General features: G+C 38.8%; 1 protein-coding gene across 1 annotated transcript in view; it reads right to left on the bottom strand.

Moving 5' to 3' along the window:
- Positions 1 to 23,540, bottom strand: part of LOC143367581 (uncharacterized) — a 257,197-nt gene that overhangs the window by 195,018 nt on the left and 38,639 nt on the right. Inside the window, exons 2-3 of the mRNA XM_076809538.1 lie at positions 3,634 to 4,351; positions 1,531 to 1,957 (exon numbers count right to left, since the gene is read on the bottom strand). Of these exons, the coding sequence (XP_076665653.1) occupies positions 1,531 to 1,873 (343 nt within the window). The 5' untranslated portion in view covers positions 1,874 to 1,957; positions 3,634 to 4,351. The remainder of the gene's footprint in view (positions 1 to 1,530; positions 1,958 to 3,633; positions 4,352 to 23,540) is intronic.

Here is a 23,540-nt window from a genome sequence, read left to right as displayed (position 1 = left end):
TCGACGGAAATAACGAGCTAGGCTCGTAGCTCATAAAGTAAGCCGGGGTATACATCTACGAATGCATTACCCAATTGCTCAACAGTTGTCGCTATAATTCATAAATTATTTTTTCACTTTATCATACGGTCGCGTTTAAATGCCGTGCAAAACTATATGACTTTTATCCACGGCAAGTACGAAATGAATAACCTTCTATAACGCCCTAGCCTTTCTTATACTATAATCACATAGTTTCCATAAACAATGGGAAGCCTCGTTTAAATAAACAAATAAAAAATGCTGTATATCTACAATGCAAAATCGCAGTAAACCACTCACTCTTCATTAAGCCTCCCAAAGAATTCGTAATGGAATTCACAACATGATCAGAAACAATAATTAAATGAAACAAAGACAAAATCCTCGACTGCAGCACTCTATCATCACTGACAAGGAGAGGTTTTTAGTTGTCCGCCTCCGATTGCTTTTGTTTTCGGATATATATTTTAGAGGAGCGTAAAAGAACAAATAGGTACGTGTATTTTACTTTGGCGCATTTGCATATTTAGGGGGTAAAACCACCCCTCAAAGTTCATAAGAAGAGGTACAAAAATGAGAGACGACAAGAACATCATGCATACAGCAAGTTATGACCCAAATTAAATTTATATCAAGTTTTATTCAACACAATGTTATAATATTCTTTAAACTAAATGAACATTGAGGGGTTATTTCACCCCTAAATATGCAAACGGATCAAAATAAAAGAAACACGTACTTGTTATTTTTCGGTCCTCTACAACATATCCAAAAACCAAAGCAATTGGAGGCGGACACCTAAAATCCTCTCCTTGCGAGTCTAAATAACCATACAACACTCGACACTAAAATCACCGTAACCCTCTTCTAAACCCTCAAAAAGTTTAGGAAATCGATTAAGTTAAATCTGATTTTTTTCGTGCAAAAATAGCCGCCAGTTTGTTTTAAATTAATATTTCGGGAAATTCCCTCCGTTAATCAGAGGATGCATTAATATTAGTATATTACAATTTTTTTTTGTTTTTTGATTTTAGATAATCTGGTTCCGAATGGCAGCGCTCACCGCAAAACCAAATTTTTAAAAAGGCTTCTCGGATGTCGGTTATTACTTTATTATAAACTTAAATATTTTTCCACGAAAAAATTACCAAATTTTCTTTAAATGTTGCTCTGTTAAGTGCAAGAAGTTCTGTGAAAACATATGCTTCCGCGTTTTAAAAAAAAATCACAAACATTCGCCTGTTTTCGGCCGCCTGACTACCCTGCGTTCCACATTAGAGCATACTCGTTTCGCGCAGGGATACACTGTTGATTGGTAGTAAACCGGCAGGGAAAGTGCTACGACCAATCGCGAAAGCGCTACGACCAATCACGTTTGTCAGATCCGTAGGAGCTGCGCAGATCGGTCGCAAATCGGTAGGGGCGTTGGTACACTCTTATATGGAACGCAGTATAGGTATAACGTATAGCCCCTTAAGGGGATTTCAACAGTCTGAAGACACCACTGACCTGATTGCGTTCCATGCCCAGGTGCTGCAGGCGCAGGGGGTACCAGGCCAGCGATGCTGTAGAGCGTCTGCCCGCTACCATACTTGAGGCCCCCGCAGTGGCAAGGTGTCGTGGGGGTGGGAAGGCCCTCGCTGCCCCGGATGGTGCCACCGACCACGGAGATCTCGTCGAGCTCGTGGCCGCTATCGTAGTGGCACAATCTGGTTGCGCTGGTGCTGGCCCCACCACCACCGCCCCCACTACCTTCCCCCCCACCAGCATCCCCACGACCGCCGCCACTACCCCTATTGCCACCGCTGCGGCCCCTAAGCGACTGCACCAGCCGCTTGGCGCTCGAAGACATTCCACGAAGGTGATCCAGCCTTCCGGCCTTTTTTGCTTCCTCTTGTTGCCGATGCCGCCCGTCCACGCGCCGGAGGATATTCACCTGCGATTTTTAAGGGAACTTCCTTTTAACCCAGCCTTGTACGAGGCATTTATATAGGGGACGATAATAAATACGATACGAAACGTGTGAATTATAGGTACACTGTTGCTCAAAAGTATTTGGCTAATCACGTGTTTCCACTGTCCCCAAAATACGAGGCGAATTTCTAAAAAATATATATCTCTACGTTACAGTAAAAACTAGCAGGCAGAACACGAGATTCATTCCTTAAATTCCAGGAGAAGAGTAGGGAGATAGGGGGTTGTAAAAGATTGATTTGAATCTACATGATCACTACTTAGTTGCTTGCGTTGGGCAAAAAGGGAATGTATTATCAAAATCGAACACCGTTTACTATTCCTATACCCACTAGAAAATTGAAGTGACAGCTTGTTGGGATTTATAGCTTCTGGGCGACCAGATTCAATCCAGTTACTCCTCTAGGGAATATAATAAAGTGGACACTTATGTTTGATAGAGAAAACTTTACTAAAGTTTATTGCGTATGCCAGATGCGTGAATACAAAAGCAAGAAGTAATACTAAGTGTGATACAAAACAGAAAACGTATATGAGAATATATTATAATATAGATGATGGTGCCTCGTCCTAACGCGTGGGACTTGAAGCGCGAGATCTCGAAATCTAAATCTCAACACAGTTATTCAAAATTTGTTCAAAAATTCCGGTATGGGTCACAATTGACCCTGTATGGGCATGTCAAGGCTTACACTTCTCATGACGAGTAAACTCGTCATAGGCAACCTGTGCGAGTGTTTGCGTGACGAGTAAACTCGTCTTGCCGCAATCCGTATGAATTTTAACATAACGAATAAACTCGACCTGTGTGACCTTTCCCTTGACGAGTTAAGGGGGTAGGTTACCCTCAAAATTTTCGAAAATTGTTTTTTAGGATGTTCGCATATTACGCTAGCTACATCATTTATACGTATTTTAAGCGCAACCGGGCCCAGAAATTCTAGAAAATGAAGGAATTACAGTAAAAAATGTACGAGCCTGCAGACGAGATCGGATACCGATGTCCAACTTTAAACGCGATTTCGCAGAAACTACGTTTTCCAAAACGGTGAACATAAAATCTGGAAAACCGCTCGAACGATTTGAATGAAAATTTACAGGGAGCTGCAGAAAACTATTCCCCTCCATGTCCAGGCAGCACATTTTCAATATAAATTCTTAGAAAAAAGATAAAAAATATTTTTCCTACAAAAAAGGAAAAATCAGAAACGTCAACATAAAAATTGTATTAATCTGTTTAACAAAATTTTGCTTTCTGCACAAGATGGACACTGTCTTACAGATTATAAAAATGCCTTTACTTTGTGTTTTAGGTAATTCAGCTGTCCGGAATCGTGTCCACCATCAAACGGTGCATCGCGTACATGCTCTCACATTTACATTTATAACTTTTTTCCCTATAAATATATTTAACATTTTCATTTTGCGCATTAAAGTCAACGAAGTGACGCTTAAGAAGTAAAACAAAAATTACCTCTATATTCATTTACTACTTCAGAATGTGCGTTTGAAGAAGGGCTTGATTTCGGGCTGTTGAGGGTAACCTACCCCCTTAACTCGTCATACTCCCCCCAATAAGTTACCCGCGTCAACCAGGCGGGACCAAATACCTAGCAAGATAGCCGCGATGCAACTCACCAAGCGGGAATATCCGTCAACCCAATGACAGTCTGCCCACTAGGAGATGCCGGCGACGATAGCCCCCCACGTACACGCACGCGCACACGACCGCGACCGGTGTCACCGGCCTGAGCACAGGATCACGCTCATGTTCCCCGCTCGCCCCCGGGTAACGATCCTCTTTAGTCGCGCGTCACGCGATTCGAAAGGGGCAGATTTCACGGACTGCACACGTGTGCACGCGCGAACAGACCCGTCGACGGTCGGCGCCGCAGCATCACACGACCCGCACCACTGACGGAGCCGCGTCGCGTTAACGGACGACTGCGGCGGAAGAACCACGAGCGCGGCTCACGCGAGCCACGGAACGAAGACGTACGAGCCGCATGCCACGTGGAGTACCCTCACGAACGCGAGATCCAGCGAAATTCACCGCACGATCGCGATCCTCCTCCTCTTCCCTCCTTATTCTGTTTTTCCTGCCTCCTTTATCGTTTCCCCTCCTGGAACGTTGACTAGTCTCCCTCCCCCACGCTGGCGCAAGACACCGCGTGGCAAGTCTCCTCAAGGAGACAACCGACGTGCAACAAGTGTCTCGGGCCGCGACACTCCTCTCACGTGCTCACTTACTCCTCCTTCAAGCGAGTCGCCGCGACACACTCGATGCTCCTCTTTGGCGTTCACCCCGTGTCACGATGGTTCACTTCCGTCTGAACGGCGTGTCGTGTTGCGATATCTGAAACAGAGGAGGTGCACCGTTAGACGGGCCTGGTGGATGATCGATTTAGTTGAGTAGCGGTGTAAGCGTTCCCCTCGTCGGCGGATTTATTGGCTGGTCATCGCGCGAGAGAGAACCCTTGCGATTTAACATTTCAAAGTTGGGGATTATTTGGGGATGTGCGAAGTTCGAATTGGTAGAAAGTGTCCTAAAAGTGAAGACGAGATTTAAGAGTAATATTAAGTGTAGTATTGGGATAGAAGTATTGTTATAAAAAAACGAGATTTAAGAGTAATATTAAGTGTAGTATTGGAATAGAAGTATTGTTATCGTGTAGGTTAACATCCCTAAAACCAAAGTAGACATAAAACTTTGGCATTTGATAGATTATTCGATTTAAAGAGAGACATTACATCATTGAGTTTATTTCTTTCCAAATGGATAGATGTAGCTCATTCTGATTTTTTCAAACAATACCATGTATTTTCCAATACCCACGTTTATATTCTACTACTTGTTGAGAAAATCATATGATATAATCAAGATGGTACTATCCACCATGAAAAAATCCTAATCAATCATGGGAAAAAAGTATTTCAGTACCAAATAAAGTGAACAAGTAGTAACGCCCAGTATGTAGTCAGCCACCGGTAAATGCATCGCAAATACATCCAACGTTGCTTTTCAAACTATGTTATAGATATGCTGCAACTAAATAAACCATCCTGTCCGCCAAAGTAATATTAGAAATCTGTTATTTCGAAAATTCGTTGCTTTTTTTTCAAAATAAGAATTCAACACATCTCCCTCGTTCTTCGTGATTTTCCATTATAACGTGGTCTCTTACCAATTTATACATATTGTTATAAACTCAGAAAGACAGCGTTACTTATAGGAGGACCGAATATTAACGAAAGTAACTGCTTGAGTTACAACGTTCATCGACCACCCTCACTTTCCCTTTCAAGTTAAACACCGCGGGGCACGCGGTTTGTTTATGAAGGCGATGCATCTTGTACATAATTTGTACGAGTAAGTTTATGCGGTCGCAGCTCACGAAGTCACGTTAATAGGGCTCGCCCTTTGAGAGTTGGATACTCGACGACGGTGAGCGAGTAATGAGCTGGGGATTAGACGGAACCCCGATGAAATTACTAATATCAGTTATCCTCGAGAGAGCGAGGGGGAGGGGAGGGGCGGGGTGTGCTCGCATGCCAGGAGCATTTGGGCGAACCTTAAGTGAATTGCGTAGACAAGTGTGTCGTTTGATTTCATATCGACAGAACAAGGGTTTCGGTTACGCTCGTAAAAGGGTCGTCAAGTACACGACGGATTCTAAAATTACCTCGGGGTGCAATTATAAGTTAATAGATCAGTCGTAAGTATCGGACGTTATAGAGGTTTTAGTGATCTGGAAATAGCTGTCTACGTTTTCTCTCTTAGGTGCCTATGTCACAAAATGAAGTTGTTTTGTGTTCTTTTCCTATAATTTTACCCAGTTTTTAGTGTATTATTTCTTTTTGTGTATTTTAACATCTTTTCAATTTTCTATATTTTGAAATTAGCCTTTTCTTTAATTTTTTCACAAACAGAATTTTTAGAAGGTGCTACAAATGATTTCGCATATTATTAAGTAGTATAGTATATTGTGAATAAATTTTTTTGTAACTTGTCTTCTTCCTGCATATTTTGAGGAACCAAATTAGAGGTTCAACCTAATAGAGGTTTGAAATAAATAGTGCTAAGTATCATTATGTATCAACTATAGAATTACATAGTTGAATCCAGTGAATTAGATTCATTGAATGAAATCGTTAATACTGTAGGAAGAACTGTCTGATAATAATAATCAATATTCGTTTTTTGAAATATTGTTTCCGAAAAATATCGCACGAATTCGAAGCGAAAATGAAACGAAATAGTAACAGAAACGTGATTCATTTAGGGCACCGACATCACTTCAACCTTTAAAAATCCGTCAAAGCTATTTATTACATTTACTATTTATCATTGCAACATTCAGTGCAAAAACTGGAATTTCACGTCGTGGGAAGCGCGCAGCAGTTAATATTGGTAGATCTCATTCAAGTAGCGAGCGACGTTTTTAATCTTCCCCCTCCAGAGTAAGTACATGTAACGCTGACACGTATTTAATTGGAGAGCAGGTTATTCGTATTAGAGACAAGCCGGGGCTCTTTCCATTTAGAAAATTGACTGCAGAATTTTGTGCCAGAAATAAATTTCTTGCGAAATTGTACGCTGAAAAGAGAAATGTATACGCGTAGCGGGTTAATTCTACAATTTCGTTTTTCGTTGTACAAAATTTCTTTGTTGCCCCTTCCCACGCATCAAAATATAATTCTACATCGCTCTCTGATATACGTGTATGTTTAATGAAAGCCTGGTGGTAAAATATTTATTATTTTTCGAGCATTCCATTCAACGAATAAATGGAAGTTTATCCTCGCATCGACTGCTTTCATTGTTTATAATTTATAAATCATTTTTACTTCCACCGTACTTCTAAGATTTAAACATCTCAAATTTCAACAAATCTAAACTCTCCCTTTAATATCACTGTATTTTCACGATGCTTAAAGCATAGTTTATTTATCAGCGATAAATAAAAGAAAGTATTTATTATTACAACCAGTAGTTTTTAATCATTTGATTAGCAGCATTGTGCATTTCTCAGAAAATGTCTGTGTAAATGTTTAAACTTAAACCAGAAATGACAGAGGGTCGTGCGTGAAGATTCTCGAGCTGCACTCTCGTCTGGTGAATAATACAAAATTTTCAATCAGACGGCGAGATTGCTGACTCGTCTTTCTCAGACAGTCAGCGCTTCGTTACATATTCCGTTGAGTTTCACTCAACACAGCATAAAATCCTCCGGATACCATTCCCTAAGACCAACAAGTCCTTCCTAACTTACATTCAACCCCGCCTTATTGTCTTTCTTTCCTACACAGCCCCGTTTCCACTACGCTGTACACGCACCATCGTTGTTAAAAATAAATCACCAACTGAAAATATCGAAATTTTTCTTTTCAAAATTTCACATTGCGAGAAGCTTTCAACATAAGAGAGAATAGGAATTATGTATTATATTTATTAAGAAATTATTTCTGTTAATTCTGAACAAGCTTTAATAATCGTAATTGTTTGTCATTTTCGGAATGTTCGAAATGAAAGGTAAAGGAAATGTTGAAGATGAACTTAATTGGTGTTTGAAATTTTTCTGCCGATGTAAAATTGAATTTTCATTTAGCGATCATTAATGGAAATTGAGGTAGAGAAATATCTATTTTTCTGTATTAATATTGCTATCGCAGTGTTAGGTCTCAGTAATGGGGGAAACTAAACAACGTACATATCTGCGTTTTATGAAGCAGAATTATATTTTCGTTTCTAGGTCCGTGGATTATAGACGCGTCAGTGGAAAGCAATTTTCCAACTTCAAATGCTTAACTTCAAGTAGTAAACTGTTCCGTACACATTCAGCCCTTCAAACACGCATGTTCAAACTTCAAACGGTACACATTCAACATTCTTCAAGTATACATTCAAGCTCCAACGAGTTCATGATCAAACTCTAACAACTTTAGATTGAAACATTCATCAGAAACATACCAAACATTCAAATAGTGAGCAACGCAAACTACACTCCATAGCATACACGCAAACTGGTAGCCAAAGATTCATATATGTTTGTTATGGAATTTATTATTATTCTAATTGTAATTAATTGAAGGATCGGATGCAATGAGGGGACTAGCGATCGAAAATGGGAAAAATAATTGTCCAATCGCTAAGAAAGATTGGAAAATTAAATGCTGTTAAACTGAATTTTAAAAAAATATAGCGTTGTAAAGCTCGTCACGACACACATTTTTTCTGTTTACAGTTTGTTTATCCAATCATTACTATTCGAGCTAAAAATTATAAACAAAAAATTGTTCATTTGGACAATAATTTTTCCCATTTTGGAGAGCTAGTCCCCTTATTGCATCCGACCCTTCAATTATTCAGTTAATTACCATCGAATCCATTCAACGGAGTTGTCGTCGGGAACAGAATATGTGTTAACAAAACTGCATGTCTTCCACGAAAGTATCGACATCGCCCGCGACGCTATTTCGCCGGGATCACTAGGTGTACGCGCGAGTAGAGGATGGACAAGCTGAACACTGCAGCGCCGAGCTGTCGCATTCAGTTGGCTTGACGTATTATTTTCACCTATTATTCTCCCTCCGCCTATAAAAAAGACACTTTGACAGTACCGCCGACACTCGGCATCGGGAGTGAAGCGAAGGCTTCAGCCATATATCGAATTATCCGCGGACAAAGGGAACCAAATACCTCGCCGTAGACAATCGCGTCAGTTTTATCCAAATTGATTCTTTTGCTGCAGCTAGTGACATTCGTGATTTCCTTAGGAACGAAGAAAGTGGTTTGAAACTCCGTGTCTTTCATCGAGTATAATCACATTTCATAAAAATTGTCTGTAGACTCGTAGCAGAGTTGGGCATTAACCGAATGAAAAATTAGTTTAAGAACGGATCGAATAAAAGTTGCTTTAACGCGACGAATAAAATTAATTTTTGTATTCGACGCTCAAGTTGAAATTCTCGTCGAATAAAAACATTGATTTTATTCGACACGTGAGGAATAATTTTTTTTTTTGACTTTTATTCTTTATTCGAAATTTTAGTTAACTAAAAATTTTCCCATCTCTGACAAGGGAAGATCCCGAACCCGAAAATTCAAAAAATTCTGAAACTTTCTGAATTTGTTTGCTACCCAAATTCACTCGAAGGGGGTGAAATTAACCCCTGAAAATTCGGCTATTTTCCGATTTTCTGTTATAACTCGCGAACTGTAAGAAATAGAAAAAAGTTTTAAGACAAAAGTTACTACTTTTAATTAAATCTAGCATTTGGTAAAAAATTATTTTATATTTCATGAGTTATAACACAAAATCGGAAAATAACCGGATTTTCAGGAGTCAGTTACACCACCTTAGAGTGAATTTGGGCAGCAAACAAAAATTCCGTTGTAATCGGGAGGAAATTCCCTACATATTCACAAAGTTTCAGAATTTTTCAAATTTTCGGGTTCGGGATGTTCCTTTGTGAGTCGTAGGTAATGCTGGACGATCCAAATGTGTTAGATCAGCAACATAATGTGTTTTTTCGGACAATTTTAATATATTTGAAGAATACTAATAATAATGAATCGTCTTTATTCCATCATATAATACAAAACCAATAACAATTAGTATAATGTAGCTGTTATTATGCCTGACCTGAACAATTTTTAATTTGTAATGAAATTTATGTAACATGAAAGATATGTTATATTAGGAACGGTTCTAGGTACCTTTAAATTGACAATGTAAACTTCTATTTATTTCTCTGATGGATAAAATGCCTCAATATTATTAAAAATCTCTTGGAATAAATTGCTCCGGGTTGTGTCTGGGTTAGGCCTAGACACTGTTTGGAAAATGCAGACGCAACTTGCACAGGGTGTTGAGGATTTATAGGGCAACCATTCTCTGAGCTGAATAAAACGAATGATACTTAACCTTATCAACTTCAGCCGAGTTTGACTTCTGAGGGCATTTGAGAGCGCTCTGGAGCTTAAATTTTATCCAATTTTAATTAAGTCAATTTACGGAACCTCGGTGGAAAAATTAGTTCGCGAGTAAAAAAGAATTAACTACTTAGGTATTTTCGCGAGTTATAATTAACGATCGTAAACAAGTACTGATATACAATATAACTAATTGACCGTTCTATCCAACTAATAACATACAATAAAAATAAAATGTTTCTCTGAGAACCTTTACAAAGTAGTAAGATTAATTTCGAAATTTGTTTTCATATTCAAAATATTCCGGAGCAGTATTATTATTAACTCCATTGCTAATTCGTTCAGTACTAATTGTAAGTAATAACATTCGCATCGCTTACTTTTCTAATTTTCAACGTAACAAGCTACTTAATAATTAATGCGTTCGCTAACAGTGTCACATATTTCTGGCAATACAGTGGCAGTGCGTGTAAAGCGTTGACTCGTGAATCCTGAGGTTGCTGGATCGATTCCCGTTAGGTACCTTCAATTCGCACAAGTTATTAATAACTGATTTTTCAAAGGCAAATATTTCGAAAACTAATCACTAGTTGCGTCCAAAAAAGAGGGAGGATATTTCTTGAACGGCGAGCCTTAAAATTTTATATAAACATGTGTGTTCTTAGCTCTGGCCTTTCCACGTAAGTTATGCTGAAGAAACGTTATTCGAAATATATCGCGAGCCTGTGTCAGCAGAATATTATATTTATACCAGTTTGTACCAGACTCACAGTTCGAATGCTAAATAATAATAACCAGTTTCGATGGATAGTAGTCAAAATACTTTAATTCCCTTCCCCACAGTTTTCCATCAATTTTCCAGCACGTCTGATTCAACCTAGCCAGAAAATCGATCGAAACGGTGGGATGAACGGGAAAACGCGTGAATTCCGCAGCTCTCATGGCTGTTTAGACCAGAAAGAAGTTTCGCGCCACGGTCTACCCATTCAACCATCAGTTGATGACTGATCGATTGATTATTGTACAAAGGGGCGAGAGTTCAATACGGAGTGTGCTGTTGGACACGTGGTGACTGTAAATGACGAAGAGAGAAGGCATTTCCCTTTTCTCGCTTGTCAATCGTCGCGTTCACGTCGCCATTCGCCTGACCCAAGCCGCAACGCATTTACATATTATTTCGTGGGCACGCGAGTGTACGGAGGAATTAAACACGAAATTCATCCGATCAGCTGGAAAGTCCTTGCATACAGGGTGCGACAAAAGTCCTGTCGCTCTGTAAATATATTTCCGTTTAAATATATTCCCACTAAAAATTGTAAACACAGGTGCACTGTAAATAGCCAGAAAGATGTTCAGATATTGATTTTGAAATTTTATTCACCCAATCACAGTTCGAGACAAACTTGACACCACTCCTCTACTTTAATACCTGATCTTCTCTGTCGTCGCATTTTTCTGCTCACTCAGTTTTTGCTTTTCTTATAAATCAACTGTGGTGAAATAAAATTGAACCCTTGTTCTGCGAAGGTGCGAGTTGATTTTTGGCCCACCCTGTATATTTTATGAAATTTTGTGGAGATACAAAGTCACATAGAAAGGGAATAACAAAAATGTAGGTGACAAAACGAATTGGGATTTCGTTAGCAGAATATCAGATTCAGATACATATATTTACATGAGTAATATAGTTAATTATGTATACAAAGTAGTGTTTCATAACTTTCCAACGCCTTTTCTGAGAAGCTAATAGTGTTACTGTTGAAAAAAGCTTGGACACGAGTTATTAAAAAACAGAAGGTGCATTTTGAAATTTAAATTCTCGTCTTATCTCTGTGCGACGAGAGTGTAAAGTACTTTAAAGTATAAAAGCACACGTACTGGTTGCAGTAATTGACGAGGTAAACTGACGATTACTTGAAGTAATCTCGAGATTCACTTAATTGGAAGATCGATGTGATAATGATAACGTAGCCAGTAATGCTTCAACGCGATGGTAATATCTGCTTGATAACAAAATTATCGAACACTGTTATTGTCTTGGTAAATTGAACCGCGCTGAATAATCGTCTGATTCTAATGGATAGATTGAATGTAACGATATCCCTCAAGAGGGAATTGGTTTCGAGATCGAGTTTTGTATCGCACTTCAACGTGAATTGGCGAATTAAATACGGAATTCTTAATATTCTTCGCTTTATTTTTCAAAAAGCTTTATTCACGCATGGTTCTATTTTGTTTATAAGCTGACATTTACATTATTATTCCGTCGTTGTTAGTGAAATCGTAACAGCAAGAATAGATGAAATGTAAAGCGGAATTGAGGACTGAAACGCAGGACAATTAATTAATATTATAAATCCCATTACTTCATAATTTCCAGAATCTACCTAGTGCAAATTAAAGTGATTTTCAGCGGTAGATAAGAAAATTAAAGTCGAAAATGAAACTGTAATTTGTTGCACATTAAAACAATGTAGTTCTAAAAATATATTCACATGTACTTAGATTCAATATTTCATGCGAGAATCTGTGTTTATATGTGTCTATCTCCATACCTGTTTGAAACCCAAATAATTTATATTTGTGCATACATAAATATTCATAAATAAATCCACAATTTATTACTTTCATCAGATATAATAATATATTATGTATCTATTAAGAATTTTATACATTCCATTTATAAATAATTACATTTCACGTTAAATTTATAAGCCAGTAAACAAAGGATCCGTTTTAAAGTTATTTCAGCCATTTGTAAGAGAATTTTCGATTTATATTACTTCATGAGTAGTGTTTATAGTCTATTAACTCTTTTTTTTATCCAAATTTTTATCCAAAGCTATGTGTTATTTGGAACTGCAAACTATTATTTATCGTCTATTATTGCTACTTGCGTCTGGCAGTTTTGCGAGAAGTGAATTATTAGCCTTACGTAACACGTGCAACCCTCTGTGTCGGCCACAATTAATTTATGCCAGACAGTAATTCTATTCGCTGCGCGCTAAATTCCTGAACTTAAATCTAATGTGATTCACTATCATCGATCCACTTGCGTTTGAATGATCCGGAATGCACAATATTTCGTGCAAACGAGCATGAGCTTAATTCGGTCATTATAAAACATTTAGTTTAATTATTAAGCATTCATTATTGTTAAATGTTTGCAGGCCCGTTTAACAGATCGATACTACTTAATGGACCGAAACGGGATTGTTTTATGAGAATTCAGCAATCCGTGCGACGATAATGAAAGATTCATTGAAGCATAGAATATGGATGTTTCGTTTAAGAAGCAATTATTTCATTTACTTGAAATTATTACGTTACGTGATAGTGTTTATTCTATTATAAGTACACTACTGTATCTCGCTATTTAGAATAATTGAATTTATTTCTGTTTTACGTATTATTTTATTCCCTCTGCATAATAAAGATGTTGTTATCTTTATTAATTGTTGGATATTGTTCCAGTAACGTGAAGATTTATACTCTGTAAATTCTGTAATGACATGTAATCAGAAATTAAATTATAGGATCGCCTGCAGTTTCCTACATTTACCTACATTTACACAAAGTAACATTAAAAGGCGTCAAAACAGCTTGACTCGACTACCGAAAATTAAATGGCGAGACGATTTAGTTGTTAGTTTACGAAGAAAAAGAGTCGCGACTGAATGTAAATTGAGATTAACAAAGGAATTTAGACGAAGTTAATAATTTGACGATTTCAAGCGACGAAACATTCAAAATTCCGAAATAGGGGATGAAAATATAGACACGAAACAGTTTGCATCGTGAATTTTAAAATTCCACAATTCCCACAGCGAAATGCTTCGAAATTCGCAAATCGTAGCCACACTAAATGCGAGCGAGCCTCGTTATAACGGGTTTCAAATTAATCGTCATTTGCGGCTTGACTGCAAAGAGATTGCTGTTCGTCGAAGAAATTCTATTATCAATAATTACTGGCGTTTCAACTCGATTGCAATGCACATACATCTAACCTGAATAAAACAAAATTTTCGCGCAGATCATAATGATTTAACGGAGAACACATTATCGAGCAATGCTCGTTTTGACGGTCGTGCTACATTTGTTAAAATTTCTATCAGAGCTTATACAGTAATTCTACTTATAAGTAAACTTACTTTTTACCAACTCTTTAATGAATTTTGAACGCTACGTCGAATGCAAAGTCCATTCCCATAAAAATTCCACAAAATGAGCTTCCACATTAGATTCTGATCCGGTGATAATCTAAAATTCTTACTTGTTCCAGCAAGGAAACATCCCGAACCGGGAAATTCAAAAAATTCTGAAACTTTGTAAATATGTAGGAAATTTCCTCGTGATTATAACGCAATTTTCGTTTGCTGCCCGAATTCAACCTACGATGATGTAATTAACCCCCGAAAATCCGGTTATTTTCCGATTTTGTGCTATAACTCGTGAACTGCAAAATCATTTTTTACCAAATGATAGATCTAATTAAAAGAAGTAACTTTTGTCTTGAAACTTTTTTCCTATCTCTTACAGTTCGCGAGTTATAACACAAAATGGGAAAATAGCCGAATTTTCAGGGGTTAATTTCACCCCCTTCGAGTGAAATTGGGCAGCAAAGAAAAATTGCGTTATAATCAGGAGGAAATCCCCTACATATTCACAGAGTTTCAGAATTTTTTGAATTTTTGCGTTCGGGATCTTCCCTTGTAAGAAGTAATTATGTAATACTAATAATACATAAGTACCGCGCGCAACTTGATATCTGTGATGTATCAAAGTGGCTCTGTTTCCACTAGGAGAGGATTAACATCGGTTATAACTGTCTAAATTAATATTTCTAAGTAGTAATCGCGTGGATAAGACTGCCACCTGTGTATGGGCGATGCAGCAGTGATTGTTTTAAGCAGAAGTGGAGGCAACGACCGAAACGTGAAATGCGGAATGAGATCCTTCGCAATGGAGCTCGCCTGTTTAATTATCCTAACTACACGAATGGAAATTTACGTTTCGCGCATTGAGCTTGGTCCCCAGAAACCGACCTATTATATTTCAGTCTTCTTTCGTGGAGAAAATATAGAGGCTTCCGTGGCGTGGACCGATGCCAGGGAATAATTTAATCGGGAAATTAATTGAAGTTCAGCAGCCTGGTATCGCGAATTCGGTATTTAACCGTAAACCCTCATTTGTTTACGAATGACGCTTGTGTTTTCATCATGCTAGTTAAGGAAAATGAGCACACGTGAAATATTCCCTCGATGTACGTTATTTAGACCACTGAACGCGCCGTAAATTTGCAAGAACTTGATGTATTCTTTGTTGAAATATATAAATTGGAAGCTCGATTTTACGTAGTAGGAGTTATTGCGTGTCTAATTTCAGAGGGACCTCTTGGGGTTTTAAGTCATTTCGTTCAATTTAATTGTTAATTGTCTTACTAGGAACTAGAAAAATAGGAAATGCAATTATTATTCGCGTAATATTATATGTTGACGAATTAGTGTGGTACTCAGTGTTTTGTAATGTCGATAAACACATAACTCTTAATTAGTTCTTATTGTACATTGCATAAATAATTTTCTGCGTTATAATATCGTCGAAATAGGTTTAAGTTTAAATACTAAGAAAATCAATATATTCTAATCGTTGTTACGCTAAACTACCAAATTACTTTTAAATTTTTCAATTAACCATTCACTTTATACTTGGCAAATGTTATACAGCGACTACTTCTTACACTTCTGTTAAATTGGAAAAGCGAAAATGTTATGTTTCTTTTATGAATACGTACCTGCTTATTACAAGTTCGCTGAATTCAAACCCAATGAAAAAAATTTAATAGGGACCTCAGATTACTTCAAATGTCAGTCTTCGCAGAAATTTTGTTCAGGATCAAGAATTATTTAAACGTAACGTATAATAAAAAAAAATCGCGTGGGTGTACTGTTAAGTGCGTTCACAGGAAAAGTTTGTATCAAACCTTTATGATTGAACTGGTACAAAAACAGGATTGCAATTGTTCATAACTAATATATTTTTTAAAGGTCAGTGATAAAAGAAAACTATCGCACTTCGACCGCCAGTCTCGTGAACTTTAAACTGTAACGAACCCAAGCAACACATTCATCTTCCAAAGCTGTATTTATTAACTCAGTCCAGAAAAAAAATTATCCATTAGGTAAAGGTTCATTCGCTCACCCTTAGGTGATCTTAAGTTTACACAAATGTCCTTTTCCCTACACCTACTTGTACTTTTACCAGAAAAGTGTCACGAGGCCATAGTCAAGGAAAATACTTTCCCCAAAAACACTTGTAACATATTTTCACATTTAATAAAGCGAACGAACTTTTGCACCGGCCTAATATTACAAAGCCAAAGACTAACGCAACAAAATATTACTCGATCTACCCATTGCAACATCTTGACCAACTAACTTGTACCAAGAAATTCAAATGCCAGCAAAGCTTCCAGAAAATACACAAATTAATTATCACGCGATCAACATTCATTCACACGATTCCAAAAAACCAGATTGTCGATCAAAATGAAAGTAACCGAACCCCGTGGCCTCCTTTCCGCAATCTACCTTATCCATACTCGAATCAACGCCACGAAACAGTCATGATCTCGCCCGTAAACGTGATTACGGTAGCCGAGCACCGCGGGAAGATCAACTGGACGGAACGGTGATTTCCCGGTTAAATCGCGGCGGCAGGAAAAATCCAAGCCCGCTGCAGCTGCTGGCCAGTTTCGAGTTAATGCCGCCGTCAGAAATATCGCTGCACCGGGGTAGCGCACGGTCAGGCTGGATTTCACATTTGGCCTCTCCGCGGCTGATATTCCGGCGCACGGGCGTTCGACGTAAGCATAAACATCGATAAAACGTGGCAGGACGTTTTCAGCTGCTGCCCGCGGTTATCAAACGTCCCGTTTGCCCGCGACGTCCGAGTTAATGGAACATAGCCGCGGTGTACAGCAATGCTACCCGCTGCCCTAATGAGCCGCGTTTTATACGAACGCGAGGCGGCTGCCCCCGGCGAAATTCAATTTGCGAGAGACCAGGCCTGCGCGGTTCGTTCCTGAGAAATAAAATTTGCCGCCGCGATTCGAGGATATTCCGCGGCAAGCGGGGCGCGGTTTGATGAAATGGCAAGGTTCGCTGAGTTAGCGGCCGCGGGAAAATGCTGGTCTATTAGGTTCGCGCGTTCTGTGCGTGGGAGAATTGCGAGGATGGTGATCGATAGGAGAAAAGGGGTGGCGGACACCTTAAGGGATGTGGAGACACGAGGTGAAGTGAAAAGATTGAATAAATATGCTGTCGAGGATGCATGCTCGGCAAATTAGTTCCAGCAGTTTAGCATTACTATCGGCAGGAAGATGGCAAGTTACTCGAATAGGTACTATTTTTCGGGGGACAGTGGTTGATTTAGGGGAGACCGGGGCAAGAGTGGGGCGGAAAATGTTTGAAATCGAATAAAATTTTTCCCTTTCAATAAAAATGTTTGGAAATGGATTTATAGTATAATTAAAACATCACTATTGATAAGTGACGAATAGCAATTCTTAAAATAAACTTAGAGTATATTAAAAATCAACTTGAAAGAAATGATGCAAGAGGTATCACTTTACCCCCTGTATGTACTTATTAGTGTTTTAGCTCACAAGGTTTACGTTTACTATCAAGCATTTGTAAAGTTTCTAACAACAATATGAAAGAACCATAAATCGCGATTAGGTACTTCTCCCAGCAAGGAAAGTCGATGATGAATGCCGTCTGACTAAACTCATTGTGATCTACTTGCTGCGTTCAAATTAGCGCCTATTTTGCTGCATGCAACTTACAATTAGAATGATTTATTCCGACTATTAGATGCAGGCTCAGAGTCAAGTGAAAACTGTAGTACTTACGACGGCGAATAACGCATAAATAAAATACAGGCTTCACCTCGTAAACTTTATGTTCCACCAAAATTTATTACACGCGAAACTTATTCTTGGTTCTATTATTTCCTCTTTAAGTTATAAATAATAGACGGCCCAGTCTCCAAACAAATTTTGAAAAACTTTCAAACCAAACATTTCTATAATCCACTTTTATTCTCTCCCAAAGAGAAATCTCAAATGAAAGGGACGAAATTGAATCGTATAATTCCTTGACAATTATTTCCTTTTTAAATTACAAATCAGAACGACCCCGCCTTCATACAAATATTCAAGAAGATTCAGATTTAATCATTCCATAATCCACATTTATTTTATCCCAAAAAAATAACCCCTTCGAAGGGAGCGGAATTTGAATCGTACAATTCTTTGATATAACTATTCCCTTTTTAAATTACAAATCGGAGTGACTCCGCCCTGCGAAAAATATTCTAGAATATTCCACATTAATATTTACATAAGCTACTTTCATTTTATCTCAAAGAATAATCCCTGCGACGGGGGCGAAATTGCATCGTACCATTCTTCCATGTAATTATTTCCTCCTTAAGCAATAAATAACAATCATTCATCGTCCCCACCAATTGTAAATAATTATCAGAATTGAGCTTTCTATAATCCAATTCCCTATCGACTCAAAGAAAAACCTGTAACAAAGGGTACGAGCTTATATTAAAATAGCAATAATTCGTCAATGTAACTGTGTACGTCATGTTTCAGCTGCAAATAACAATCGTCCGTTGACCGTTGTTCCCAAAAATTGTGTAGAATATTCAGATTTTTGTCTTTAATTCATCCGATTCCCTTTCACCCCCAAAAGAAAACTCTCTGCCAGAGGGTGCGGAATTAAATCTTGTAATTCTTCGAATGAAAATGGAACGAGGTTAGAAGCTCATTCAGTAGCAACAAACCAACCGATGAATCCCTCGTCGTCAACAGCGACGTTGCAATTCCGGTTGAATGTGTCCCGAAACAGATTCGTCGGCGCTCGTCCTGTCAAAGATCACTCTTCATTCCCGTAGATGCAATCAGTGTATCCTATTACGTAGTTGAACCTGTATGCATCTTGTTACGATGCAGGCATCGGATATGAACCTGTTTGGAGGATACGTTTCAACGCCGCGGAGATTCCCCCTATGGTGCATATCTGATGCTCAGGTTATATTGCCTGTTCATCGTATTTAGCGGGAAAGATTACAGTGCGAGTGCATCATGCCGAATTTGTGATTCGACCGATACCCATACTATCGACGATATTCGATCAATTTAATAGCAAAGTACTCAATAAGAAATATCGATACGCATCGAAATTTTAGGTACTTGATAATCTCGATATCACTGGAAACACGCTTCACCTCTTTTCACTCCTTTAGGGGTTGATTAGGGCAAAATGCTGAATCTGGTTTTTAGGCATTTGTGCGGGTTACTTTTGTAAGTAAAAACCAAGTTGATATCTAATCGAGCCTAAGAAATAATAAGGAGTCCGAGAAAACATATTTCACCCCTTTTACCCGGTTCGGGTTCAAAAGGAATATAGCCACCCTCCGAATTTCATGTTTCTAGGGTCAGCGGTTTGGGCTGGACGGTGATGAATCAGTGACGCAACGAGTATGTAAGTATAGATATATAGTAGGGCTTACGCTGTAAGAAATAAACGAAGACAATTCTACGGGAAAAAATCAGCCGAAATTGTACGACAAATACATAGCTTTCTGTGAAAAACACTTATTCCACAATTTCAGCCTATTCTTTTCATAGAGGAATGCCTTCTATTGGATTATCCTCCGTATTCGCTTGTGTACATCATATATGGGGCAGGACAGAAGTAACTACCCAGATTTAATGAAGTTATTCTACTTATGAGTACCTATAAAGGTTTAACTTAATATAATAGAAGTTATTCTACTTATGATTACCTATAAAGGTTTAACTTAATGTAATAGAAATTATTATAAATATAGAATTATTTGGTGGATTGATCTATAGGAGTTTAACCTTACACCGCCTGTTCAATATCCCGAGTTCAGTTTAATGCAGACAACTTCATCCAGCAGAAAAAGTCTATGGCAGATATTCTTCGACACTGTATATATGATCCAAAGACAATCTCCAAAGCTAATCTAATGTACAGCAGTAACCATTACGATTTTAAAGAGAATACCCCAACAGTAGACTCATTAAATCGAAATCTATTCAAGCGCACGTATGGGGGAAAATTTTTATAGTAGATAAGATTAGTAGTAGAATTTATACAGCAATTTCGTCTTGTCTTTGATTGAAGAAACATTCCCTCCTTTTACATTCTAACACATGGAATACCAAGAATTGTTAAATTGATCTTGATATTTAGTGTTTATAACACCTCCACGTTATTTAGCCTTTATACATTGTCGTTCAAACTTTGGAATCATTCCGTGAATTAAGGACAGTAAGGGTTCTCTCAGTACCCACATAAAACATTAAAATCCACTTCAATAAATAATGTTACTATCGTCTCTAAACTATTAGCACTATTAATATTAGGTACAACTATCTATCATGAAATTCAACTTCGAATCAGAAGTAAAGTCTCCGTACAACGTGATTTCAATGAAAATCAAGTGATTCCAAGCTTCCAATCATCAGCCTACCCCCACCTTCGATGATCAGTTTTCAGAAAGAAATGCATTTTACAAGATCCTTTCACCGTGCTCCCTCGTAAGTCCTATCTCGCAGTGTACAACGTTCCCAGGAGCACGTCAGTCTTTCCCCTTTCAACGTTTAGAGCTTGATTTCCACCCGTCCCTTCCGTTGCGCGCAAATATTTAACCGATACTCCCCGAGCCAATCGTATCGCATCGAGGCGATATAATAAATCGCGAACAATGCATTAAAGACAATGGATAGCGCGTTCAGTGCCCGATGCCGTATTGTCCGCAGCGGTTGGTTCGTGGCATGGTTTGTTCCAAGATATACAAGCACCCACCGGGGCTCTATCCTCTGGCAAGAGTCGCTATGGTAACTGTGGACGTCGACGTGCACGCACAGGCGCTCTCGGCGACGCGACGCCTCGAGAGACGTCGTCGCGTAACACCCTTCGCGGAATACCAGACAATATTGGCCGAATTATTCACTGGATCCCCACCGGAAACGATCCTATCGCGTTGACACGTCGCGGCGGCGGCTACGATGCCCGTGAACCGGGGCGTTATGAATATCACGGCTCGATTTCACCGCCAGCACTTTTGCCTCGTCGAGCCACGATTGGATCTGCGGCCACGGATGATTTGAAACTTCTGGACAGCGGGGCACAGGCTTCGAAATGTAGGACGTGCCAGTAATTAGCCGGTGGGTATTCATGGAAGAACGTTTTCCTCGGGCGAGCTGTCTATAGCAATAATCTTGAAAACTTAGTACATAATTATGTCATTCGCTTCTTCCATTCGAGTGAATTTTTTAAATTTTCCCGAGGTGTCAAATGGTTTTACGCAACGCGGAGGAATTTTCAAATTACGGATCAGCTTGCCACGCAGAACGCAAAGGTATATTCATATCGCGAGTTAACTCGTCTTACCACGCGTGGAGGAATCTGCAAATGGCGCGTTAACTCGGCGTGGCCCATACGAAGAAGTTTGCAAACGACGAGTTAACTCGTCGTGCCGCATATGGAGGAATTTTCAAGTGACGTATTAACTCGTCATACCAAACGCGCAGGAATTTTCACTTGACGTATTAACTCGTCATACCAAATGTGCAGGAATTTTCACTTGACGTATTAACTCGTCATACCAAATGTGCAGGAATTTTCACTTGACGTATTAACTCGTCATACCAAATGTGCAGGAATTTTCACTTGACGTATTAACTCGTCATACCAAATGTGCAGGAATTTTCACTTCACGTATTAACTCGTCATACCAAATGTGCAGGAATTTTCACTTGACGTATTAACTAGTCACACCAAATGTGCAGGAATTTTCACTTGACGTATTAACTCGTCATACCAAATGTGCAGGAATTTTCACCTGACGTATTAACTCGTCATACCAAAAGTGCAGGAATTTTCACTTGACGCATTAACTCGTCACACCAAATGTGCAGGAATTTTCACTTGACGTATTAACTCGTCATACCCAATGTAAAGAAATTTTCGAACGACGTATTAATTCGTCTTGCCACTTAGAGTAGGCTCAGCCATGATCCAGGTAGTGCGTCCCAGAAATCTGAATAAAATGGAAGTACACCTTATAGCTCTATGACTTCTCCCTAGCACTTCTTCCAGCGATAGTTCCCCGAACGTGTGAAACTTTCAATATCATATGTAAGTTTTACGTGTACCGATTTCCTGACGGTTCGTCCGTATCGAGTTTCCTGTGTTCCCGCGAAGTCGCGAGACTGTGTCGAAGCGAACCAACTAAAATCGGATACGGATCTACATTTCAACTCGCGGGAGAGCATCTCGGGGTAAGCGTCAGAAGACACATTGTTCCGCGGCCCTATTTTTCGACTTGGAAAAAAGTTTTAGCGGCGGAAACGGAATCGCCGCTCGTGGAACGCCGCGATATTTCTTTATCGATCCGTGGCGGTCGTGGTGTTATGCAAATAGGATTTGCACTTTCTCACGTACCTCCGTAACGGTGATAGTAAATCAGAGAATTTAATCAGGATAAAGGCTCGACCGTACAGAAATTTCACTCGCTGCAGCGATGGCGGATGCATACATAAGCTGAAATTCATTAACCGGGCGCCCTTCGCCACGAGACTTGCCAACCTCTCATAAATGTCTTCCCCCGCTTCGAGCAGCAATAGTGCCGATCATTTTTCCGAATAAAAATTTTTCACACCGCAAATTCATTTTCCTTGATCAGTAATACGTACTTTTTTCTTACGCATAGTGTTCAGAGTACTAGCACGTCGAACTTAAAATGCAAATATGATCTTGCAGGTGATTATTTAATTACCAAATTTCATGCGCGGGATGTTAGTTGATATTTACTATTATTTATCGAATTCTGCGTTATGTTTCTGCTTAGAAATTGAATTTCGCGTTTGGAAGGAAACTTCGGTGAATATTGTGCCAGCACTGTGGTTAGCATTTACAATATTACTCCAGCTGAGTAATTAACGAGTTTAACTTCAACGTCAACACATCCTTAGAAACGTAATGCAGATGTGTTTAATTCCTCGTAGACTTCTACATTTCAAGGCTAATAACCTGAATTGAACGTAATCTACCAAATGTAGTTCCTGTGTCATTTTCAAAATCAACTACTTCCAAAGGCTTTTACTCAAGCACCTTCACTTTGGTCGTTCATGAAAACAAGTGAAAGAAATTTTAGTTACTACTTGCAAGACTAGAAAAAGTAAGTAGTCAAATGGTAACTTTGACCACAAAACTAGATTTTAAAACAAAATCCTCTAGCATCTATTATATAACAGGTATCATTATCAGACAAAGTGCTTTGGCTAGCTCTAATTGCCTACTTCAAAGCTGCAGTTTATCCGAGAATAATACCTGTTATACGATAGGAGAATTTATTTTAAAATCTGGGTTTGTGGTCAAAGTTACCCCATTTGACGGTGTAGGTTCTCGAAATTATTAGAAGTTGGTTATGAACCATTTGTGAGCTGATTAAAGGCATATTACCACTCTCTATAATTCAAGGAATTTTGATCTGCGACTCG

This window comes from Andrena cerasifolii, chromosome 4, assembly GCF_050908995.1.
Source record: "Andrena cerasifolii isolate SP2316 chromosome 4, iyAndCera1_principal, whole genome shotgun sequence".
NCBI classification, from domain to species: domain Eukaryota; kingdom Metazoa; phylum Arthropoda; class Insecta; order Hymenoptera; family Andrenidae; genus Andrena; species Andrena cerasifolii.
Note: the sequence above shows the minus strand (reverse complement) of the source record. Positions and strands in the feature narration are given on the sequence as shown.